The sequence below is a fragment of the Bos grunniens genome, chromosome 12, assembly GCF_055505025.1.
Source record: "Bos grunniens cultivar Pamir isolate PY7600 chromosome 12, Bosgru_T2T1.0, whole genome shotgun sequence".
NCBI classification, from domain to species: Eukaryota; Metazoa; Chordata; class Mammalia; order Artiodactyla; family Bovidae; genus Bos; species Bos grunniens.
The window spans coordinates 91,273,854-91,299,851 of record NC_141176.1 but is presented as its reverse complement, the minus strand read 5'-3'; the positions used below and the strand labels follow the sequence as shown (position 1 = coordinate 91,299,851).

Here is a 25,998-nt window from a genome sequence, read left to right as displayed (position 1 = left end):
CAACAGGCTCCTCCACCGTCCACTTTGGGTTTTATACCTTATTATTATGATTCAATAAAGTCTGCTTAAATAAAATACTGGCAAGCAGTGGGTTAAACCATCCTGAATTTGTGTTTTAAAAGGCTGTAAGGATTGAATGGATTCAGACGGCCTCTTGAGATTTAGGGGAACAGCTAACTGATTTAGGATTATATCCTTTAAACAGAAAGCGGAGCCCTGTCTTTTCTCCCCTTGAGTATAAATATTTCAGGTCCCGTGGTTCACATAGCATGAGCCGGGAAGAGGGCCTTCCTCCCACTGAAAGAGGAAATTTTAAACTGCCACTTATTGTCTCGGACGTGATGTTCAAATAATCAGTTTAACGATGGGAAACACCCAGAGCCTGCCTGAGCCGGACCTTCAGATCTGGTTCCATTTCTCTCATCCGAAGGTCAGATAACAAAGAAATGTATTCTTGGCTGGCACGTCAGCAAGAGAAATTGGTCTTCCTCATCTCCCACCGCTGTTCTCAGCCGCGCCTATATGTGCGGATCGGGTGTAAATGCAAAATGAACAAAGGTTGAGCATCACAGAATTTGCCTCGAGCGCTTCAACCCACAGACCTGCTTTTGAGCTACCAACGCGTGTTTTCAGTTCTCATAGGGGTTGTGTTGCTGTTCTCCAGTGTCTACAAGTTAAAGGACTTTGGAGGTGTTTTTGAAAATAGGATGAAAAACGTCACATTATCGGGGGGAGTAAACGTGACCTAAATGGGACGGAGCGTCAGCTCATTGTTTCGGAGACATGCCCCCTTGAGGGACTCTTGAACATATTGGTTATTGAGAATCCACCAATGGAAATTGGAATATGTCTGGTGTAAATCACCAAAATCTCTTTTGGCAAAGTCCTGAGTTCCATGGAGATGAGATTCCTTGACAGAATGTCTGATATCCTCCAGATTTCATCAACAGATATTGATGCCTTAGGTCACTGTTTCCTAATCTCACAGGTATCAGTGTAGTGCTAGGGAGCTTGTTCCGACCTTGGCGCTTAGATTCATGAGCTTGTCACAGATTTCAGTCTTTGCTGACTTGTTTGTTTTCCCGGCGCCCAGATGTTTTCTCTGGGTAATTAATCTGGGTTAGTACACGGTGACTTTGTGTCTTTCCAGAGGCCTCCGCAGTGTGGGAATTTTATCTCCTTAAACTGATTAGGGTTTTGAATGCTTGCCTCCTCAGTACAAGCCAAAAGTTAAGCTCTTCTTTTGCTCCATAACCTGATTTTCTCAACTATTCGAGGTATTGGAAGAGGCAACATTGTCCCAGGAGTGACTCCCTTGGTCTTGGAAGTTAACTATTTCTATTTTGCAAAAAGAACAGAGTTTGCACAAGAAGTCTTACAAATGTTTTAGCCAGAGGAGCCAACATTTATGTAAAGCTATCATCCTATCCTGCAGAGTCCCAAACTGGAAGCCTCAAGTTAACTAGAGAGGTGGGAGATATACATGTGAAATGAATAACAATTTAAGAGTAAGTGATCACATTGCAGGAGAAACAGCAGAGAAAACAAATACTCTCGTTGTCCTGAGAAGGGAGTGATCCCAGCAGCCTAGGACCGTGAATAAAGGGACGGCTTCCGGGATGAAGCAGGATTCAGGCGTGTTGTGGCCTCACTGATGCTCCAGACTCACCGGGACATGAGCAGGGTCCTCTGTCATGCGTCTGCCTCAAGTCACGTGCAGACTTGAACTGCACTGATCAGAGAAAGTAGCCCCCATGGCCTGCTGATGAACATGACCTTGGCAAAGGATGGATGGCTCCTAATAGAGGGACATTGACAGGGACTTCCCCAGGCCACAGTCTTGGGGAGCACAGAGAGTCTTAATTAGGCAGAAGTGTCATATTTCTGAGGAGTGATGAGAACAGGGTGGTCATCTCACAGCTTCTCAGGACACTTTAACCTGCTGGTACCCAGGTCCTCGCCAGCAACGTGGGGAGGGAGCCCAGTTGGGTTCAATCGCTCAGTCGTGTCTGACTCTTTGCGACCCCATGGACTGCAGCATGCCAGGCCTCCCTGTCCATCACCAACTCCAGGAGCTTGCTCAAACTCATGTCCATTGAGTCGGTGATACCATCCAACCATCTCATCCTCTGTTGTCCCCTTCTCCTCCCGCCTTCAATCTTTCCCAGCATCAGGGTCTTTTCCAATGAGTCAGTTCTTCTCATCAGGTGGCCAAAGTATTGGAGCTTCAGCTTCAGCATCAGTCCTTCTGAATAGTCAGGACTGATTTCCTTGAGGGTGGACTGGTTGGGTCTCCTTGCTGTCCAGGGGACTCTCAAGAGTCTTCTCCAACACCACAGTTCAAAAGCATCAATTCTTCAGAGCTCAGCTTTCTTCACAGTCCAACTCTCACATCCATACCTGACTACCGGGAAAACCATAGCCTTGACTAGACGGACCTTTGTGCAAACTCAGCCTGAACGGAAAGCCCCTGAGCTAGCCTAGTGTCTTCTAGGGAGTAGGATGCAGGCGATAGGATTCAAGTGCTAATCAGAGCATGGATCAGTTTCCATTCTTCAAGGTAAGACGATCCTGACCTGCGAGGACCCAACAAGAGGACCTCGTGGTTCAGAATATTCTGGAGTCTTGACCACGATCCTGTTGCTCTAAGACTGGGTCCGTGGTCTGTATGCTGCTCCACTGGCCACCTGCCAAGGAAAGCAGACCTTCTGAAGCCTCTCTGTAAATGGGTGGTGATGAAGCAGACTGCTGAGGACCACAGAGAAATGGACCTGGTGATCTGGGGCCGTGGGCAGATCTCCCGGGTCCTGTTCATAGACAAATAACCACAGGGAGCCACCTTGTCTGCCCAAGTCTGAGCCCCACCCCAATCTGAGGCAGGTTAGGTGCAGTCCAGCCCGAGAAGCCAGGATCGCATCACCTTCGGGGGGGTGTCTATTCCACACAGCATTCAGAATAAAACCTAGAGGCGAGGGCAGCAAAGTGAGCCTCTTAACCCTGAGTCAGGAGATGCCATTGTCCCTACATGGTGAGGATGGGGCCTCCCTGGCCCCTTCCTGCAGGAAATCCTGGCATATTCTTTGCCCTCTAGGAAATTCGTCACTCTGGTTTACAAGGAGTCATCTTTGTTACAAGCCGGGCATGACGCCTTGGTCTCCCAAGAGGTGAATCTGGCCCTAGTTCTCATGCGTTCTGGACACAGAGATGGGGGTCGTGGCCCCGATGGTCAGCCCTGCCTGCACCTGGGAAGGTGCGTCTTGCCTTTCCTCCCTGCCAGCTCCTTGCCGTAGACCAGGGATGAATCAGTCGGCAGGCCTTTCTCGAAGGTTACTCTTGGAGACACAGAGCAAGTATCCTGAGTGTCTTTTCCTCAAGGACACACTGAATAAGAGAAAGTATGTGTAAAGAATTCTGTAAATCTAACCGTACCTCAGGGCTTCCCTGGTGGCTCAGTGGTGAAGAATCTGCCTGCCAGTGCTGGGGCCACGGGTTTGATCCCTGGGTCGGGAAGGCACCCTGGAGGGGGACGTGGCAGCCCGCCCCAGGGTTCTTGCTCACTGCCACAGGTCGCCATCGCCTTCTCCAAAAAGGCGTTAGGAGCCAATGTTAACATTTAATATAAAGGATCGTTCTTACCCCAAGATCGCAAACATAGGAGACTTTCCTAGTTGTCATTAAATCTTTGGTAAATTCCCTTTCTGAGACAAGGACTATATTTCATTGCCATTTTTTGAGAATTCATTAGTCTTCAATTTATATGTATCTTTATTTTCTTTTTTTTTCTATATCATTAAGGTTTTTTTTTAAATTTTATTATGTATCTTTATTTTCGTCAATCTTTCTTTTACTTCATACATGGGAATTGAAGACACTGCTTTGTATGTTATGCTTTATATATCAATTGGTTATTCTCTTTTCATTTCTTATTATTCTTAGTATCTCTGTAGCATAGATTTGAGACCTCAAAGATTATTGAAAAATAAGCTTATCTTTCTATTAATTTTTATTAGAACATAGAAAATTTCTTTCCCATAAATGAAATTTAACCACTGTTCCAAATATTAAAGGCATCATGTTTCTTCCCAGATATTTTATTTTTTACTTAAGTAAATAAAAATGAATATTTTTGTGTAAACTCTTTGGAACTTTGGGTAAATTAACTGATCTGGGCTCAATGAATTATTAATAAAAACACTGATTTATTAATTAAGCACTAACTCTGTGGGAGGCACCATACCACATTTGAATTAGTGAGGATTTCAAAATCTAGTATATTAGATCAAAAAGAAATTTCATTTTCTCGCTTCTAAGACGTGAAGTATAAATGCCAAAAGAGCACAACTCACTGTAACATAGGAGATTTACTTAATAAAATTAAGGTTTGTTTAGTGTATTTGTAATTACTTGTGTTGTTTGTGAGACTGGTTGGAAACCTCTGTTTTTATAGATGCTTTGAGCATTTCCCAAAGGGCAGTGGCGGCCAGTTCAGCCTTTCCCCAGACGTGGTCCTCAGTCCACCTGGAGGACGCTCTTGCTGTGGCCTCTGGAATGGAATACGAAGGGGTCCTCCGCTGTCACTAGGGGGACAGATAAGTCTGGGGCACGAGCTGCAGCCCAGGACATCTCAGAACCCTTCGTTACAGCTTTGGAACCTTCAGGGGTGGCTTATCCCTTGCAGTTTTCCAAACTCACTTGGTTACAGACCGCTCTGTTTCCCAAATCAAGGAGCAGCCGTTACGAAAGGATGCTTGGTAGGCTAAGAGCCTAGGTTCTCGTGTGTGTTCCACCAAGTCATTTGACCAGATTCTCCTGAGAAAAAGGGAAATGACGTTCGACCTACAATTTCCCAGTCTTGCTGAAAGGATCAAGGGAAAGGTACGGTACCTAAAAATCACTTGGGACATTTAAAATGTCATGTATGTACATCATCTTAGCAGTAGCTGAATTTTGAAGTTGGGGTAAATATGGCGATGAGCTTGCTCACTGGTGCATTTGGGGGCTGGATTCTCAAACCTGAAGACGCAGGCAAGCTGAGCACTTGTCAGTTCACGAGAAGGACCGTGCTATCAAGACAGCAGCTCTCCCAGCACCTGAATCAGAGACGTCAGATGTTTGCGGAACCACAGCAACATTGTTGGGAAGCCCGTTGGTAGCTTTTGGATGGTCTTGGTGGAGGAAAAATGAGACGTTCTCACTTGGGAGGTCTGTCTGGAACAGCCGTCCAGTTTCTAGTCAACACTGTGACTTTATCATCCATCTCCAGACTCATTAGGGGAACCAACTCTCCTGTTACTCACCCTCCTTACGTCGCAAGCGCCTCTGTAGGCTTTTTCTGTTAACGGCTTTTCCTGACACCCATGTAGTTACAAGCAGTGTCCAAACTCTTCTCCCCCCCAAGTCAACTTACCTTATTTGAGGTATTTTTAAAGGGGAACGTATGAGCACAATCGCTTTATTTCTGCCACAAGATGGATTTCAACACCCTAAGTGCCCACTTTAATCGCCTTGGGGTCAAGGTGTCCGCCCCGGGCTCTGACGGCTCACTTCTCTTCCTGTGTGCTGGGTAGATGGGTTAATGCAGACTCTTTCCTTTTCCATGTTTTCCCTGGTGTCTTGCAGTCCAAGATGTTTTCCAGATGTCTCCTATTTCCTATTTCCACATACTGGACATGAATCATCATCTGGCAGAGTCATCGTGAGAATCAGTGTGGGTTTCCACATTCACCTACTTTTGTCTTCTTGATAGTTCTTTGTTAAAAAAAGGGCGGGGGGTGGATTTTAAAAAACTATGCCTGAATCAAGAATGAAGTATCAACCATATGCCGTGGGGAAGCCATTAAGAGCAGATCCATGCCTAATGGTTTTCTTTTATCCTTCACGCACACATCTCCCTGTGCACGGATGTTGCTGGAATGTCCCTCTTGGGCACCACGGAGGGGACCATGAGCCACACCTCCCCCAGCATCCACTTCATCTGTCCTGTTTCTCTCCATTACATAAAGTCTGCCCCTTCGCCCTCTGCTTCTGAGACCTGTTACACTGGAGATAGATTTTAATCATAAAACTTCTACCTTTATGGATCTGTGACTGTACTTGGAATGACCTCATCCAGTGCAGCTTCACAAAAGAGTGAGTTGATCTTCGTTCCACGTTGAGATGGAATCAGATCAGATCAGTTGCTCAGTCGTGTCCGACTCTTTTCGACCCCATGAATCACAGCACGCCAGGCCTCCCTGTCCATCACCAACTCCTGGAGTTCACCCAGACTCACGTCCATCGAGTCAGTGATGCCATCCAGCCATCTCATCCTCTGTCATCCCCTTCTCCTCCTGCCCCCATCCCTCCCAGCATCAGAGTCTTTTCCAATGAGTCAACTCTTTGCATGAGGTGGCCAAAGTACTGGAGTTTCTGCTTTAGCATCATTCCTTCCAAAGAAATCCCAGGGCTGATCTCCTTCAGAATGGACTGGTTGGACCTCCTTGCAGTCCAGGGGACTCTTAAGAGTCTTCTCCAACACCACAGTTCAAAAGCATCAATTCTTCGGCGCTCAGCCTTCTTCACAGTCCAACTCTCACATCCATACATGACCACTGGAAAAACCATAGTCTTGACTAGATGAACCTTTGTTGGCAAAGTAATGTCTCTGCTTTTGAATATGCTATCTAGGTTGGTCATAACTTTCCTTCCAAGGAGTAAGCGTCTTTTAATTTCAAAATTAAAGGTCTTGAGTGGAATCTCATGTCCTTTAAAGCCCAGAACTGCTCGTGTGAGTGGATGCCGTCATCAGCGGTGCCCGGCCCTGACCGTCCTCGTCTTGACTCTTAGTAGAAAACCTTATTTTTTCGTAAACAGGATCCTGACCAAACAGTGGTCGGCAGGAACTTAGCTTTCTTCTAGAAGGAGCAAAATACTGCACGTTTTAATTCAAGATCAAAGAGTCAGCATCGACTCTGATGAACCACAGCCGTGCCGTGGATTTTCCTCCTGTTTGCTGGTGGAAGGTCACAAGCCAGTGAAATGCGGTTCCGTCTGGCACAAAACATGGGATGACTGCTGCCTGGGCTTGGAGAACCGCACCCAGAAACGGCTTTGCAGAGCCCCATCCTCCTGGGGTGGCTTGATGCAATGCATGACTAAACGAAGGAGGACTTAGAGGAAACAAGGGGGCCAGATGGCCCTGGGGACCGGGCGCCACAGGGTCCTATTTTCCCTTCAACAAGCCCCGTAGAGATGTGAACGTCTCCCGTGCACGCTCTGTGCATGGGTGGCGTGGCCTGCCTCCACAGCCACGTGGCTTTGAAAAAGCATCATGCTTATCTGGCCCCGAGTCCAGCTGACTCTGGGTCTCTCCACTCGGAAATCAGCTCTCAGTTCTCACCTCCTCCCTGAAATGCCATCCGCACAACCTTCCCGGTTTGAAGTCCCTCTCGGGTCGCCTTCATCTGAATACGGTTGTGCTCTGTAGACCAACCTACGACGAGCGGGAAGACACTCCTAGTGACGAATGAGAGATGGGATTCTCTCCCACTTGTCTTTGTTAGAGCTTGAGGATTTGTGCACAGTTTTTTTTTTCTCGTGAGTGGGTGTTCATTGTGGCAGCTGACGTCCTGCGTTGGTTCACTGATCACAGGTGAGAAAGCCCTGGCTCTCGGTTGGTTGGTGTGAGCTCTGAGGCCTGTAGTATCTGGATAAACACTTGACTGGGAAATGGTTTTCTCGAGGTAGTAAAGGAGCTCAGTCCGTCCACGGTGGATGCAGTGAGCTGCCTGCGTCTCCTGTCCCCCGCCCCCCTCCATTCCAGGAGTCTTGTTGAGGTTCTGCCCATCAGTGGCTGCAAGCTGATGGATCTAGAGAGTGGCTGGCACCCGTCCTTACCGACGTGCCAGCCCCAGGGACAGGCAGCGGCAGCAGTCACCCTGCCCTGAGCGCTCTGCTGTGAGCCCCGAGGGGGCAGAGAAAGCAGAGCCACCAGGGTGAGCCCGTGGGGGCTGGAGCCGAACTGGTCAGGGACGGGGACTCTGAGCTTCCCAGCAGCCAACAGTGGAGTGCAGCTCCCAGGCTCAGGACACGTGAGCGGGGCTCCCGTCTTGATCGCCTGTTTTTATAATCACGTTTGCCCTGACTTGTGGTGGAAGATCGGGCACTATGGGAAAGGCCGTGGATAGCTGTGTCCTGCTCCTCGAGACTTCTCACTTCCTTGTCGAAACCTTATGTCTTTACAGGGTGGGATGGGCCCTTGGTCATCTCTCTTTTCTAAGCAGGGCCTCTCCCAGCTGCTCTGCGTCTCACACGCGAGGGCGGGAGGTACGTGGCTGAACCTTGTTTGCAGACCATCTGTCTCTGGACCCGGGAGGCCCGGGAGTGACACGGTCTCTGCTCCATCAGACGTCCACCTGCTCCTCACGGGTGTTGCTGTTCAAATCCTCCCCCCATGGCTGCCCTGGGTGGCGAGCCTTGGGCCCTGTCCCTCCCCAGGCGGGAGCCGGCACCCCCGCGGTTTGCTGTCTCAGTCCAAGTACGGAGGCTCTAGTACCTCGTCTGACTCTGGACCACACAGGCTGGGCCCTGGGTGTGCCCGGGAGGCCGCGACCCCCCGTCTCGGAAGGTGGCCCGGCTCCCGGGCTCCTCCCCGCTCTGGCTGCTGGATGCCCCGTTCTTGTAGGAGGCCCTGACTTGACAGCTCGTGGAACGCCCTGCCTGCTGGGGCAGACGTGATCTACGGCTGGAGGAAAACTTCCAGAAAAGCTAACAGTAACTTTCGGAAGAACATCTGGGATCATGAGCAGAGCGATACTCTGTTTTAAAGACGCTGGATGCGGGTCCCCACTGATGCCTCGGTTTTCCAGGGCCCCGTGGATCCGGGCTTTGGGGGTGGGCGCTGGGGCTGAGGTCTTGGGGGCCGCGTCCCTACCCCCAGGGCTCTGAAGATGCTCCGGTGCCCTCCACCTTGGCTCCTGGCATTCACCCGCCTCCCCATGCGGGCCACATGGCTCTCCTCTGTCCTTCTCTGGAGCTCTGCCCATCTGCCCCGCCCCCCAGGCCACGTGCCCCCCAGGCTGAGCATCTGCACGGGCGCACCTGTTCTTCCGTGCTGCGTCCCTGCTGCACGTCTCTGGGGCCTGCCTTCCCCCCCGAATCTCCCCTGCTTCCATGCACACACACCCCACACAGGCGTGTACACATGTGCACACACCCTTGTTGCCTAGATCCCTCCCCCACCCCAACCCCCAACCCCTCTGTCCCCTGTGGTCCAGTTGGGCTTCTAGCCGGGGGTCTTTTCCTCTCTCTTCATGGGCAATGTTGGAGGTCGCTGCCCAAGACTCTTCCGGGATGTGATGGGGACTCCAGGGGACCAAGTCAGGAGGGTGACGTTAGAGCCGGTGGGGTGGGGGCCCAGACAACTTGAAGAGAAGAGGCAGCCATGCTCTCTGAAGCGGTCGGTGGGGGGCACCCAGAGCAGTGTGGATTCAGAGAGGGTCCCAGGGAGCCCAGCCTTTTGTGGGGCGGGGGGGTGTGTCCCGAGCAGCTTCTCCGATGCCGGACCTGCCTCTCACGGGCTGGCCCTCTAAGGATCTGGCTCATGGCAGCTGTGTTCATCTGGGTCCTTGTGATTGGGATGGGTTTTTCAACCTGAAAAGGAGTCTTGGCATTTTGATCTAAATCTCCAACAGGGAGAAGGTGGACTCGGAGCTCTTAAACTTTCAGAATCCGCGCATCTACTGTCTCTGATTTCAGGGCTGCCCTGTAGAGGCCAGGGGTTCGTAGAGCTTTGCCATGCTGCCCTTTCTAAAGCGTAATTTACCAGAAGGAGCCGCGGTATGCAGTCAGAGCACCACTGGGCCTTGCTGGTATGCAGTCAAGGTCAGAGGCTCCCTTGATCTGCGCGCGGAAGGTCAGGCCTTAACGGGCTGGCACTTTTCAGGCAGACATGTCCTCAGCCTCGAATGCTTTCTCAGTGATGTATGCGGAGAGGGCAGGAATGTGATTCATGGCGTTTGGCTCCCGCGCCTTCCTCATTCACTTCTCCAGCCTGCTGATGTGAAAGGTAGCAGTTCTTGAGTCCCCTGGGTCTTCCCCTCCCTTTTTTCTGTTTTTAAAAGTCTCAGGACACTTGCACGGTGTTAGCTGTGAGTGTGTGGCCGCAGGGAGTGGTGTCTGTCCCCTCGTCCCACCTTGTCCCACCTCGTCCCGCTTTCCAGACCCCTTCCCCGTGGGTGACCCCAACGGTGCGCCCGGAGCCTGAGGTCGCCAGGCTAGGCTCTGCTTCTGGGGCAGAGGGAGGGAGCCGGGAGGCTGGGCGTGCTCCACAAGGCTCTTCATGAGCCCCTGGGGTAGGGCCAGCTCCCTGTCCCTGTCATATTTGTTCCTCTGAGATTCTGCACCCAGGTGGTCAGCTGCGGTCCGTTGGCGTGGAACATCAAGTAGCTGTGAGCTGGTTGCTTCTCAGCCATCTCTCCCTGTAGGTGCTGGTCCTCCCCGCAGAGAATCGTTGAGTTTGGAAGCCTGTTTGTCCTCTTGGGATGTCTGCGGGGCTCCCCCTGGCTTGGAATTCTTGTGGGAGCCTAGGAGTTTTTACAAAGTTGGCAATTTCATATCTGGAGTAGGAGAGAGAAGGGAAGGCCACCTCAGGGTGCTTGACTGATCAGCCTCCTGTGGCCAAAGAGAAATTGCCCCTGTGGTTCTGCTGGATGACACAGACCCCCTGCAGAATGTGAAGGAGCATGGCCAGTGGTTGGGTCTGACCTTCAAGCACCCCCTTCCCCCTCCTTCCATCCTGTCTGTCTTTCTCTAACACACTTATCCACTGGGTCATCTGTCTTCAAGTTGATTTGTTAAATTTAAATGCAGGATACATGGGAAAATGTCACACAGTTTTAATACTCTATAATCTGTTCTCTGTTTTTTTTATGAGAACATTAATATCTCCTAATTTACAGACTATAATGTGATTTGCCTGTTTCAGCAATTTAGCTCCTAGCCAAAGAGTGTAATGTTTTAATCTGTTGGCATTAAGTATCTTAGAATTAACAAAACAGGAAACTGTCATATAAATTGAACCTTAAACGCCTCTGAAAAATAGACATGGTAAAATAGCATTAAATAAGATAACTGCTCGTTTAAATTTTTTAATAATTTGACCATGCCCCTGGGTAAAAACGTGTGCCCACGTTATCTTTTGAAAACACACTGCTGATTTTGTGAACACATTAAAGTGAAGGCTCTTTGTAAGTATTTAAGAAGGAGCTATTTGTTGTGTTAATTTATGCACCCTTATTTGGGATTGATTGTGCAATCATATGCTTTTTCTGGGGCTTCCCTGGTAGCTCAGTGGTGGTGTAGAACCCCCCTGCCAATGCAGGAGACGTGAGTTCGATCCCTGGGTTGGGAAGATCCTCTGGAGAAGGAAATGGCAACCCACTCCATTAGTCTTGCCTGGGAAATCCCACGGACAGAAGAGCCTGGTGGGCTACAGTCCATGGGGTCCCAAAACAGTTGGACACGACTTAGCAACTAAATGACAACAACGATACTTTTCCTAACTATTCAGTTATAAAATCATTCTTGACCAAAAAATTGCCTTCAACATCATGCTCCATTTCTTTCCTGAAGGCACCATATGTTTTAAAACATACCATGGTCTTTACTGAAAACAGGTTAAAATTCGGTTATTAATTAGGATGATCTCAGCACGGTTCTTTCTCATTGAGGAGGCTGCGCTAATCGGTTTTGTGAAACCCAAGCCTGGCCCGTGCTGTGTTGCATTACATGCGGAATTGATTCGTCATGTCTTAACCTCCTTGGCCCTGTTCTGATCTTGATTAATGAAGTCTTGACATTATTGCAGCATGTTGGGGCGAGTGTTATTAGCCATGTGATAACAGTCAGGGAGCTTGGTTGGAGGGAAAGGAAATCATTTGAGGCATCTGAATACGTGTTCCTCAGGTCCTCACGGAATACACAGAAGAGGAGGGTCCTGGGGCCTCCGTCATCTCAGTGGGATGAGCTGGTGACGTGCTGGCCTCAGAAAGACTCAGGCTGACACCAGAGAGTAAATACCATGCCCTGGCCTTGAAAGGAATTACTAGCAAACATGCTCATTAAGGAAAAACCGAGAAACCCTGTGCATAAGATAAGGGAGGAATTTCCCACACCTGTCATGTTTTGCTAAATACTCAAGAAATGCTGAGTTTCCTACGTTAAATTTAGCCACAAAAACAAGAATGAGATAATTCTTGGGTCATGACCGATAGCATCAAAAAAGAGACCGACACTGCATTTTCATTCTCTTTTAAAATACTTTGTGGCCGTATAGGAAACGCCGTGGACCTCACAGACATGGAAGCTTAAAGACAGAAGCAAAAGGGATGTGTTTAAATGGACCACTGTCAGGAGGGCCTGATTTGTAAACATTTGTTCAGTGTTTGAGGCAATGCAGGGTCACTCTGAAAACTCCATCAAACCAAATCTGACTCTTATGAGATCCCATGGGAAAGGGGCAGAGGCAGGGTCCTATCTTAAGAGGGCGACACGGGTTTTCAGGGAGTCCATGTGATCGATGCTCCAGCCAGGACTGAAATCTTTTGCTTCCTAAGTCGGAGTTCTTCCTCGTCACACGGCATCATCAGTTAAGCATGAGACTGCAGAGTAGGGCTCCCCAAAGCTCCGCTCACTCACCCGGGGCAGAGGCGCCTATTTTGTGGTCAGGTCAGACATGGAATCCCTAAACCTGCGCTCTCTGGGTTGGTTTGTATTACTTCTTTGGAACCTTAAACATTTTGTTTCCTTACTCACTCATGAAAATATTTAGCGAGCACCTACTGTGTGCTCTCTGTGCCGGGTGTGGGGGCCCAGGGAATGCCCCTGGTAGGGTACCTCTAAAACCCAGCTTTAATAGATAAATGCATTGAACGTTTTTTTAAGAAAACATTTTCTTCATTGCCAATTGGCAGTCCCTCTAAAGGTTAAACCTAAAGAACACCTTGCGTGCCTTTTGTGTTAGTAATGATGATTGTTATTGTCAGAATAGTCCTTTTGCATTCTTCATATTTACTGTTAGCACAGACTTTAAAAAAAGCCCTCCCTGACCTAGATTGTGGCATTTCCTGACTTTTATGTGCCCTAATTCTGTTCAGGATGCACGCACTTCCAGAACCTTGTCACACACCCACATTCATTTTCAAGTTCAACTTAATAACATCCTTAGCGCTGGTAACAAGAAAACCCTCCAAGGACTGTTTAGACATTGTGTACTAATTGGTATTCCTAAAATTTGGTGATGACATACAGTGCCTGTCTTTAAGCCTCAGGGTAAGTGTCTTTTTGAGAAAAGTGATGCATTTTTCCTTGTCTAAACTCCAAAAGCTTCTGACCTCCCGTTGTTATTTTGTTTGCAACAATTGTGTTCCTTCAGGCTCCCTCCTCCCCCACAGTCTGTAAGTTAGGACATAGGATTTTGGTAAAGGCGAGTGAGCACGAGAACAGGGGACTTTTAAACACTGAAGAGGCACTCGTGCTGGTGAAGGTGCAGTGTTGCCGGCAGGTTCTCAGCCCCCTGAGGCCTCTGAGGCCCCGCCAAGGTGGCTTTGTGCCACTCTGGGCACTTGAGGCAAGGCCCGCCCCTGCCAGGCCAGTCCCCAGCTGTAGGTAGATCTTGCCTCCTCCTGCCTGCAGTGCGCAGCACACAGCCTCCCAGGGCCGCCAGCTCAGTGAACCTCCAAGCTGCTGTCAGGCCTCTTTTATGTCCGTACTACTGTTCTGCTTTTAAAGTTTTAAGTCTGTACTGATTGTAAAGTCATAGGTTTAGGCAGAAGCATTCCTGATTTTGATTTTCAAGAGTACCCCATGTTACCTCTTGGGGAGCTCTTAAAATCTGGTTGGATTTTTCCCCCCTTTCTAAATGACAAAAATCAAGAGAATGGGTTAAATGATCTCAAGTATGTGTTTCCTATAAACTGATAGTAGAAGGGCCAGAGAAGACTCTTCAAATAAATTTTACCAGCAGTTGGATATTTAGAAATTGTTTCTTAGAGACCTCTTACTACCATATTTGTACCTGTTTTGCAGAATTTAATTATTTCAAAATGTACTATTTCCAATCATTTACAAAGCTGAATTTACTCCCCCACCCTGTGTTATTGTTAGATTCCCCTTGTATTATTGTTAGATTCTGGGTTTAAAAAATGGGTGCAGAAAGCAGTCTGTAAAACATCCACAATTCACGTTATTTCTAGGGTCACAGCATTTATGTTACTTAATAGGCTCAGTGTTCAGGTTACTAGTTTTATATTTAATTTTAGTTACACTTTTAAACTGAAGTATAGTTGCTTTCCAGTGCTCTGTTAGTCTCTGCTGTACAGCAGAGTGAATCATCTGTACACATCCACTCTTTTTTTGTAATTACATTTTTAAATTCAAATTAAAATTCATTCCCGTAGTGATCTGTGTTGCAGGCTTATAAAAAATGATTTCTCTTAGCTGTGTCTGCACTGATATCTTCAGTGGCACTAAATATTTAACATTAGTATATTAAGATAATGAATATTTAAGAAAAAAAGGCTGAATGTTTTCAGGGTCTACTGGGGGAAATATTGATGGGGGAAGTGTGGACCCACAGCGCCCTCTAGTGGCAGAAAGCCAGAGCCCTTGGGGGCTTTCTTGTTCGGGCACTAAGTCGTATCCACCTCTTTGGGATCCCGATCCAGTGAACTGCAGCACGCCAGGCCTCCCTGTCCTTCACTATATCCTGGAGCTTGCTCAGACTCATGTGTATTGAGTCAGTGATGCCATCCACCATCTCGTCCTCTGCTGCCCCCTTCTCCTGCCTTCAGTCTTTCCCAGCATCAGGGTCTTTTCCAATGAGTCACTTCTTCGCATAAGGTGGCCAAAGTATTGGAGTTTCAGCTTCAGCATCGGTCCTTCCAATGAGTATTCAGGTTGATTTCCTTTAGGATTGACTGGTTGGATCTCCTTGCTGTTCAAGGGATTCTCAAGGGTCTTCTCCACCTAATCACAGTTTGAAAGCATCAAGTTTTCGGTGCTCAGCCTTCTTTATGGTTCAACTCTCACATCCATACATGACTACTAGAAAAACCATAGTTTGACTCTACGGACCTTTGTTGGCAAAGTGATGTCTCTGCTTTTTCATATCTGTCTAGATTTGTCATAGGTTTCCTTCCAAGAAGCAAGCATCTTTTAATTTCATGGCTGCAGTCACCATCTGCAGTGATTTTGGAGCCCAAGAAAATAAAATTTGTCACCGTTTCCACTTTTTCCCCATCTATTTGCCATGAAGTAATGGGACTGGAGGCCACGGTCTTAGCTTTTTGAATGTTGGGTCAAAGCCAGCCTTTTCGCTCTCCTCTCTCACTTTCACCAGGAGGCTCTTTACTTTCTCTTCCATTCCTGCTGTTAGGGTGCTGTCATCTGCACGTCTGAGACTGTTGATACTCCTCCTGGCAATCTTGGTTCCAGCTTGTGAGTCATCCAGCCCAGTATTTTGCATGATGTACTCATGGTTCCTTTACTGTTTCTTAATTTAATGTCATAGATTAGGTGTGAAAGTTGCCTTCAAATTGCTTTGTGTTTAGGAGTTCTTTGGCCTCCTGATGGGAAGAGCTGACTTGTTGGAAAAGACCTTGATGCTGGGAGAGATTGAGGGCAGGAGGAGAAAGGGGCAAGAGAGGTCGAGATGGTTGGATGGCATCACTGACTCAATGGACATGAGTTTGAGCAAGCTCCGGGAGATAGTGAAGAACAGGGATGCCTGGCGTGCTGCATTCCATGGGGTCGCAAAGAGTCAGACACGACTTAGCCGCTGAACAACAACAACCTCAATGAAGGGATGTTTAGCTGAGATTCCGTGGATGTGCTGGGATGCTAAGGGATGGTGGGGGATAGGGAATGAGCACTGTTTGGGCCTGGGAGGTGGTGGAGAGCCTGGACTTAGGCTGAAGCCCAGAAGATGATGGATGTGAGTGGAGGGTTATTGGACCAGGGTCCACAGGAAAACTCATCAAGACATCGAACCTTCCCATTTAAATTTGAATGTATTAATAGAGCATGAGGAAGTGCAATGGAAACTGGACTCTGCTGTCTGATGGTAAAGTGGATGAGCTATCGATTAAAGATTAACTGGAAATGTATACACATGATTTGATGGAATACACCCACCAGACTTTGGAAAGACCTTATCAAAATATTTTTCTTTTCTTTCTAATTTAGGAAGCTGACTACTTGGGGGAATGACTTTAACTATTTATACTTAAAATATTTCGAGCAGATTACTGCTTTGGAGTAAGAATTAACAAAAGTGTTTTAGGCTGATTTTTTTCAGAAAGAGCCTGAGACAAATTAATGAAGAAAATATTTGCTTTTAAAGACCCTTGTCACTGCTGACAGCTTTAATCTTTGTCTACCATTGCTGATACTTGGCTCTTATGATGGAGAAGTTCTGGAATTTATTTATGAGTCCTAAGAACCTTTGGGAAATTTGAAGTTTTTTGCCACCAACAATTTGTCAGCCCTCAAGTTGCCTGTCATTTTAGTAAGTTTTTAACTGGATCAGCGAAGCTGGAAAGTTTGCTTTTAGCTGGCTTTTGGGGAAGAGTTATTAAATTGTTTATAGTAACAAGGCACTCAGGGCTCCTTCAAGTTACTCTTGGGTTGAGGAATGGTTCTTTAGAAAGTGTTTTATGAAGAACTCTTTATAATTCGTTTTTTTTTCTCAGCCCGTGACATGCAGAGTAGATTTTGGTAGATCAGAAAGTATCTACAGCTTTATTTCTTGGCAAGTGTTGACTGATCAATAACATTTATTGTGTGTTTCCTCCGTGATTACCGCTCTGCTTGTTTCATATTATATGATTTGAGCTTAGCGCTAGCGACCGACTTTCACAGCTATGTTGAAATTCCCAGAATTGTGCCAGAATTCATCATGGGCTCAAATACTGTTTCCAGATCGGGGTTTATCCAGCGGAAACCTACCCTTGAACACGGCCTCTTGGGGAGACTTCTGTGCTAGCACCATGTCAGTGGGCAGCGTGGAGCTGCTGACCCACCCGCTGGGTGTGGGCGGCCCTTGTCCATTGGATGGACACAGCTCCAGGGGCTGGGAGTGTCTGCTCAAGAGCCCTGGGGCGGAGAACCCAGCGTTGGAGCTGCGGTCCACGTGTCAGCTGAGAGAGGAAGGCTTTCCGACGACTTGCTGTGCCCCCAGTCAGCTCCGTCTCCTGAACCTCGGCACTGTGTCTGTCCCGCTTTTCATGAGTTCAGTTCAGCTCAGTCGCTCAGTCGTGTCCAGCTCTTTGCGACCCCATGAACTGCAGCACGCCAGGCCTCCCTGTCCATCACCAACTCCTGGAGTTCACCCAAACTCATGTCTATTGAGTCGGTGATGCCATCCAACCGTCTCATCCTCTGTCGTCCCCTTCTCCTCCTGCCCCCAATCCCTCCCAGCATCAGGGTCTTTTCCAGTGAGTCAGCTCTTCGCATCAGGTGGCCAAAGTATTGAAGTTTTGGCTTTAGCATCAGTCCTTCCAGTGAACATGCAGGACTGATCTCCTTTAGGAAGGACTGCTTGGATCTCCTTGCAGTCCAAGGGACTCTCAAGAGTCTTCTCCAACACCACAGTTCAAAAGCATCAATTCTTTGGCACTCAGCTTTCTTCAGAGTCCAACTCTCACATCCATACATGACAACTGGAAAACGCACTTTTCATACAAACCCGAGTATCTGCAGCTTCCAGAGTCTTTGAGAGCACGTCACCACTGGCCTGATGGTGGCCAAAGAGGAATGTCGAGGCACGTGTGATGCGGGGCCACGTAGGGTCTGTTTGCCCAAACCAGCCCCGACGGTGAGAAGGGACTGAGTGGGCTCAGGAGGCTCTTAGGAAAGAGGCTGGATCTCACGGAACGTGAAGGCCGTGGACGCAGGAGCCCTTTTTCCTGTTTAACACCTCTCTGACTCTTCTCATCCTCTGCATGTGGAAAGACGGGGAATGCAGTCATGTCCCCACCCCCGTGTGTGACTGCTCAAGCTCCTGGCATATCCCCTCCGAGCCGGCGGAGACAACTACACCGAGAGCCTCCTACCGACTGTCTCGAGCGAAAGAGCAGCGAACCTGGAGAGCGAAAATGACACTTTGGGGAAGAAGACAAACAAGATGAAGCCACACTCTGGGTGCAGGAGGGTTTTACGCTTTCCTAACTTAATATTGGGAGAAGGAAACGGCAACCCACTGCAGTATTCTTGCCTGGAAAATCTCATGGACAGAGGAGCCTGGCGGGCTACAGTCCATGGGGTCGAAAAGAGTCGGACACGACTGAAGTGACTTAGCACGCATGCAGTTTAATATTAAAATGTTAAATGCATGAAATAGCAATAATGGTAGAGAAGACGTTTGAAACCGTCTTTGGTTATATTTAAAGGAATGTAGCCTATTCTTAGGGGCTTCCCTGGTGGCTCAGCTGGTAAAGAATCTGCCTGCAATGCGGGAGACCCTGGTTTGATTCCTGGGTTGGGAAGATCCCTGGAGAAGGGATAGGCTACCCATTCCAGTGTTTTTGGGCTTCCCTGGTGGCTCAGCTGGTAAAGAATCTGCCTGCAATGCGGGAGACCTGGGTTCGATCCCTGGGCTGGGAAGATCCCCCGAAGGGAAAGGCTGCCCACTGCTGTATTCTGGCCTGGAGAATTCCATGGACTGTTTATCCCTGGGGTCACAGAGTCTGACAGCCTGCTTTTCAGTCTTTCTAATTGAAGTGTGGTTGATTTACAGTGTGTTAATGCCTGCTGTACAGCAAGGTGATTCATTTATACATGTATTGTTGAGTCGCTATATATACACATGCTTTTAAATATTCTTTTCCACTGTGGTTTATCTTCAGATTAGAGCACAGTTCCCTGGCGTACAGTAGCACCGTGTTACTTATCCATCCTGTATAGTTGTTTGCATCGACTAACACCAGACTCCTGATCCTTCCCTCCCCTAAACGTGGCCTGCGTTAAGTTGACATATTCATTCTTTTAAGGTTCCGGGTGTATGTCTGGTGGTGCAGAGGAGAGTCAGTGTTCTCGTCTTCCTCTGAGGAAAACCAGGCCCTTTCAGGCTTCTGCTCGTGCATGTGCCCTTCTCTCCCTGCTGCAGCAGTGGCAGGATTTCTGCCATAATGTCCAGCTTCCTGGTGTGATGAAGCTCAGTGGGGCCTCGTCCCGCAGTTTTTCCATGACCCCGTGACCCCCAGCCTCGCCTTCCCACCACTTTCCCAGCAGCATCGGCATTCAGGAAATGATCCTGCAGATGTCTGATGGTTGCTGGGCTCCAGGAATCGGACTTGTGGAATTTTTGGCTCAGCCCCGAAGTCCCCCATTGACTGTGACCCGTGTTCCGAAATCGCTTCCACAGCACTGAGTGCTTGGTGAGCGCTGGCTCCAAACTCACATACTTTAGTTCCCTCAGTTATTCGCAGCCTTGCTTGGACATTGAAGTCTCAAGGCCCCAAAGAGCTGACTCAGTGTCCCATCCCGCCCACGGCTCTCTCCTCCTGTTTCCTCTTTGGCTAGTGGTGGTTCCAGGCTCTATGGTGCCCGTGGGGCTTTAAATTGGGAAAGGGAGGCCAGGGACTCCGTCCTGCCCAGCAACCGTGTCACTTTGTCTTAAAGCTTTTAGGCTCTGAAGACAGAGCCCTCCCTCTTCGTATGTGCATGTGATCCTGCTGCTTAGCTCGCCATCCACTCACCGACGGTCCAAGTCTGTGCCAAGCGCTGAGTGAATGAGATACCCCTGCCTGTGAAGCGCTTAGCTCCGAGAGGCGAACGCCCACTGTGGGACCTCTGCGGGCAGCACCCTTCGTGGCTGTGTCCTGCTTTCCGATGGGTGAACGAGCGCGTGTAGACGGTTCTGCCCCTCATAGTCGGTCCCCCGTGGAGAGGGGCCCAGGGCTTCGGCAGGACTTTTCCTTGGCCGTCAGTCCGTGGTGACCATCCACGAACATATCATTTTAAAACTGAGAAAAGGATTCAGAATTCGGCTCAAAAGGCAGTGATCCCATGTTGGCTGTTGAAACAGGCGTCACGGGGCCTCTGACTGTCAGATGCTTGAAGACGGCTTAGTCTGATATATTTCATGTTAATTTCAGCTTTTTGTTGTTGTTATTGATGATGACATTTTCTGTATTATCCTTAGAACTGTCTCACTTCTTCAGCCTCGCCATCCTGGGGGCTTTATTAATTGTTGGAGGTTTGACTGAGATTTGAAGGGGATGATGTATTCTAACATTGGATTTCAATCATGAACTTTGTCTGTAGGTATTTTAGGAGGAAGGGAAATAATTGGATACTATTTTTAAAAAACTCTTCTATTCCCACATTTTATGGATTTTTTAAAAATCTCCTTATGGCGTTATCTCCTTCTGTAGATGATGTATGATAAAAAATTTGTAAGTTGTTCCATGCATGAAGCTCTATTTCATGCCTAATTTAGAATGGCTAATTTTGATACCAAGATCATTCTCCATGGGTGTATTCTTTCTTCTTCATAGCATGCTAGTTTCTCTTCTCAAATTCTGAATTTCCTCGTTTGAAGATAGAATGATAGTCACTCCCATGATTGGTATATAAACTTTTTTTTAAATTAGTGTGGTAGACTGCACTGATATTCAGGAGTGAAGCTGTTAAAACTGTTTTTGTCTCAAAACATTTTGCGTAGGGTCGTGCGCACGTCTCTGTCTCGTCCTCCACGCCAAGTTCTCGCTGCCGTGGTAGCCGTGACTGTGGGGCTCACGTGGGCTCCCAGGTCCTCTGGGACCCTGCCTCCAGCACGTCCTGGGAAAGAGATGACTGAGGGGTCCTGCCTCTCGCTGGTTTCGACTGTGCACCTTCAGCCGTGAGCCCCAGTGCACGAGCGCTCACCGCTGCCGAGTCTGGCTTCGAAAGGACTGGCAGGAAGAACCTTTGCCTCACCTGCCCAGCTCTCTGCTTTCCCTGTGACCCTCGTGGAGATTTGCTGAAAGCTCGGAGGAAGAATTGGGCCAGCCTGCAGATTGTGCTGTGTACTGGCTAATTGTATAGCCGTTCGAATCCTCATCCTGCCTGTTTGCTCTGCTCTGGTGCCCAGGATAACGTGGGATATTAGATTATTCGTGTCTGAACAAAAGATTAGGAAACTTAAAAAAAAAAATGTGTGTGAGATGGCAAGAGCCATGTCCATGGAGGAGTCACTTCCTCTTTAGCTACTTAATTCCAAAACTCCTGGGATTTGGGGCTTGCTCAAGTGTTCCGGTGACATTTGGGAAAGAATGTGTTCTGTGGCAAAAGCCAGGACTTGGGAATTCAGATTTCTGGATTCTGTTCCCAGGAGCACACAGGGGTCAGTGGTGACATGTGACACGTCAGTGAAACATCGGGGCCTGATTTCCTTATCTGTGAAATGGACATAAAAGGGGCTAATTTGCTGTGGGCGAGCTATTTAATATTTGCTGGGAACCAGCTTGCTCTAGTGACCTAGAAAAAACACGGACCGAGGTAGAGGCTGACCTCATTTCTATTTTTGGCTTTGGTGCTGACTCAGTGAGAAACTTGCAGGAATCAGCTAATCCGGCTCTGGGCCTCCATGCCTTCCACGATGAAAATGAGAATTATACAATCTTATCTGTGCTGGGCCTCCCGCTGATGCCGCCAGTGTTAACGGAGCACTAAAAATATGCCACCCCGCACGTTGGGAAGCTTTTCTGCCGGCGTGCCTTTGACATCTCCTTCCCATCACATGCCAGGCTATTTGAGGATACTCCATTCAATGTTCGTTTACTTTTTAGCCAGCTGGGTGGAGTTCAGTTGTATCTGGGGCCGAATCTTCCCATATCGGAATCCAGGGAGGAGGTTGACCTGATGTCAGGGTACTGTCCATCTCCAGCTCCAGGAATTTGGGCATTGGCGTCCGCTGTCGTTTTAGGTGAAGAGTGAATGCCTTGAAGGAGCTTTACCCCTCGACACGGCCTGAGAATGGTTTTCTTTCCCAGGGAGGACGGGCTGGCGTGGCGCTCTGTGTCCAGGCCTCTGCAGGCCCCGGGGACGTTTACATCTGCTCTTCCTGGTTGGTCCCCGGATGCAGCTGGTCTAGGCGGCTGCGCCAAACTGCAGAGCTTGGCTTTCTTTCCTCCACTTAGTCCTGTTTGATGGGATCCTCTGGACTTAGAAATCACTTGCTTCTTCCCCATTTATTCACACGCTGTTTCCAGCCGCCTGGCAACGACACCCACAACCCATGGAGGCCCAGTGGATGGAGACTTCTGTTCAGAACCACATTCCTACGTTGCAGAAAACTGTTGGGACTTCCCTGGTGGTCTAAGGGTTAAGAATCTGCCTGCCAGTGCAGGGGACACAGGTTCGATCCCTGGGCCAGAGCGGCCCGCATGCCGTGGGGCCTCTAAGCACACTGCCGCTGCTGAGGCCCGGGCACTCTAGAGCTCGCGCTCTGCAACAGGAGAAGCCGTCACAGTGAGAGCCCCGGGCTCCATACCTGGGGAGTAGCCCCCGCTTGCCGCAACTAGAGAAAGCCCATATGCGCAGCAGCGAGGACTCAGTGCAGCCAAAAATAATCATAAATGCATGTTTTAAAATGCACAGGCCATAATTCCCCTGCAGGTTCTGGGGTCTGCAGGTTCTAGGCGGTTTGGAGAGGAGGATGACTTTGGGAGTCTTTGTTCTGTGTTCTTTCATTTATGCAAGGTTAAAATCTTCAAGGAGCTCTTGGTAATGTGCTCTGGGGAGGGCAAATGTTCGTTTACCCCCAGGTGGCTCCCCCGGTGGCACTAGTAGTAAAGAGCTCTTCTGCTGATGCGGGAAGTGTAAGTGATGCGGGCTCATCTCTGGGTTGCAAAGACCCCCTGGAGGAGGGCGTGGCCACCCACTCGCGTGGTCTTGCCTGGAGAATCCCATGGACAGAGGAGCCTGGCGGGCTGCAGTCCACGGGGTCACAGAGAGTCGGACTCGACTGCAGCGACTGAGCACGTGCACAAATGTTTGTTAGCTTGTCAGTTTATTTTTTCCCTTTGAGCTAACCTGACTATGGAGGAAGTAAGGAATCCTGGCTATAATCTCTGACATGCCTTCCATTTTTAAAAATTGGCTAAAGATGCTTACTCAATTTGATCATGAGGTTGCATTGAAGTCCATATGCATGCTCGATCGCTGTCATGTCTGACTCTGTGAACCCATGGACTGTAGCCCGCCAGGCTCCTCTGTCCATGAGATTCTCCAGGCAAGAATACTGGAGTGGGTAGCCTTTCCCTTCTCCAGGGGATCTTCCCGACCCAGGGATCGAGCTCGTGTCTCCTGCTTTGGGAAATAGATTCTTTACCACTGCGCCGCCTGGGTGCAAAAAGCCCATATACTGTGAAGAAAATAGGTTTTCTTGGATTCTTGTGCCTATTTGGGCTATTTCCCGTGGACAGTCTGAGTGTGGCTGTCTTCTGTAAATATCCTTAATTAGGCCACTGTGCTGTTGATGTCTGTACAGGAAACCACATTTCCAGGATCAAAGGGTAGTACCTCATTTCTCCACATTCTTGTCCCACTTGTGTTTCTCCTCGTTAGTTTCGTCCAGCCTGAATTACCTTCTTCCATCTCTTCATGTATTAATTTTGTTTTCTTCTTTCAAGGGCCGCCTCAAGGCCCAACATCCCAGTCTTTCTGAATCGCAGCCGCATGTGAGGACCCCAAATAATACCCATTATTTTAAAAAATAGGTTGAATTTCTTTTTGCTCCACTTGGGCAGAGACCGTAATTCAACCTTGATTCTGCCTTTGCACAAAGCCAATTTGAAGAGAGGCTCGGGGAGGCCCGTCATCAGACTGCTGATGGCAGAGGGGGGTCTCAGCATCTGACGTTGAGACGCCGACCGTGAGCTTTGCCTCTGCATGCCTCGAAGGGAAGCCTCGACGGAGCTTGCTCTCAGAAGCTCAGTGCCGTGTCTGTCAACACAGCATCACTCATCAAAGGAGGTTATAAACAAGAAAACCCCAACTATCCTAAACAATTTAGTGGGGGAAAAACCCCAACTCTCCGTTGTTTTATTTGCCCAACAAGTTATTTAGCATCTGGAGTATAGAATATAGATAGCACTGGGCCAGGGATCATCTGTGGATATCCCTGCCCTCAAAGGAGCTTAAAGACGCAGAGACGTGTCCGACTTGGGTCGCAGCAGGCAGCATCTTTTCTCGGACGCTCTGGCAGGCGGGATGCGGGGTGATGCTGACCGGGGCCCATTTCTGCTCTTTCCTCCACTCCCTCCGACCCACCCTCCGTCTAATGGCTCCCTCCTCCTCCGCAGGGAGAAAGAGGCCTCCCGGGGTTACAAGGGGTCATCGGGTTTCCCGGAATGCAAGGACCCGAGGGGCCACAGGGACCACCGGGACAGAAGGTGAGCTTGGCCCTCAGGGGCGCGGGGGCCAGGGGCTGGGCCTGAGGTGGTCTGCCATCGTTGTGGGTCATCGTGTCCTGTCTGTTCTTCCAGGGTGACACCGGCGAGCCCGGACTGCCAGGCACTAAAGGCACGAGAGTGAGTACAGGGCCGTGGCGTCCGTAACGCCTGTGGGTGGCTCTGACACAGCGATGCTTCCAGGGGGAGGGCTCCGGACCCCCACCCACCGCCTCCAGACCGTCCGGGGGCGTCTCTCTCATCCCCCTCCCCCTTCTCTGGGCCCCTTCATCCACCTCTGTCCTCAGCGCGGACAGCGGTTGCCCTGGGTGCCGCGTCCCCCTCCTCCAGGCCTGCCCCTCGACGGGCTCATTTCCTGTCCTTTCGACACCGGCTTCTCCCGTGGCTCCTTCCTCAGGGGTTCCCGTGGGCGAATTTCACTGGGGGGGGGGGGATGACGCGTCTCCAGGTCTTCATCAAAGACGCCTTCGGTCAGTGTGAAAAGTGGTGATGTGTTCGGATCCACGCTCCGTCTTCCTTCTTCACGCTCTGCTGTCTTTGCTGTGCCTGCTCCTGGGATGTGCAAGCAGGGAGCTCTTTGAAAAAACCTTTGAAAAATAGAAGAGGCTGTAAAATGTAAACGTTTTAATTGTGTTATTGTTACTTCTCGGAAGGGAAGTGTGCCAAGCCTTGCTGGATCCTCCTTGGGGCAGAAAGATAACAGATAGCATTGTAACTGTCTGCAGTGAAGATCTGGATTTCAGCCAGGAAGAGCTCTCACTTTCTTCCCTCAGGGAACTCATTTATGCCTACCCTCTTCTTCCCAACTGTCTGAGATTTTACTGTAAATTCTCTCTCTCTATCTGCCTATCTATCCATCCACCCATCTCTCTGTCTGTACATCTATCTCTCATCTCCTAGAAATTACAAAGGATGAAACGAGGGCAGAGTTATCTTGTGGGTGTGCAGCCTTGATTTTAGAAGTAATTAATCACCAGGGTTTGATGATGAAGAGTTGCTACTGAAACTCCAGGTCATCTCCAGCCCACCCCTGGGCCGGGTCCTCTGTCGCCTCTGTCTGCTCGGGGTCGATGTTCCAAATGCCAGCAGTGAGAGTCTGACATCCTTATCCAGGAGGGTGCGGTGGGAGAAAATGGGGTTCTCCCGCACCCAGTGAAAACCTTTTCATTTCCATCCCTACAGGGACCCTCAGGAGTGCCTGGTTACCCTGGAAACCCAGGACTTCCTGTATGTATATAAAAGGCTTCTAGTTCCTTTATGAGATGTTTGATGTGTGTTACAGTAGCATTGATGATTTTCTAACTTGTTTACTTGTTCATTTTGTTAATTGCAGGGTATTCCTGGCCAGGATGGTCCTCCGGGTCCCCCAGGTATTCCAGGATGCAACGGGACAAAGGTAAAGTTAGAGCGGGGTCCTCCCTGCTGGGCGCATGTTTATCTAACTTTGCACGTGGAGCAGTTGGGCAGAGTTGTCCTGTGAACACAGGTTTAGTTGCCACAGTTGGGAAGTGACTTGTGTTACATCTTTCTTTGGTAAGGAAACAGTTTTCCCATGTTTCCCATGTTC

General features: G+C 49.0%; 1 protein-coding gene across 2 annotated transcripts in view; it reads left to right on the top strand.

Moving 5' to 3' along the window:
* Positions 1-25,998, top strand: part of COL4A1 (collagen type IV alpha 1 chain) — a 132,839-nt gene that overhangs the window by 56,484 nt on the left and 50,357 nt on the right. For both annotated transcript variants that reach the window (XM_086330560.1, XM_086330561.1), the window contains exons 3-6: positions 24,324-24,413; positions 24,507-24,551; positions 25,614-25,658; positions 25,765-25,827. In XM_086330560.1, the coding sequence (XP_086186686.1) occupies positions 24,324-24,413; positions 24,507-24,551; positions 25,614-25,658; positions 25,765-25,827 (243 nt within the window). The remainder of the gene's footprint in view (positions 1-24,323; positions 24,414-24,506; positions 24,552-25,613; positions 25,659-25,764; positions 25,828-25,998) is intronic.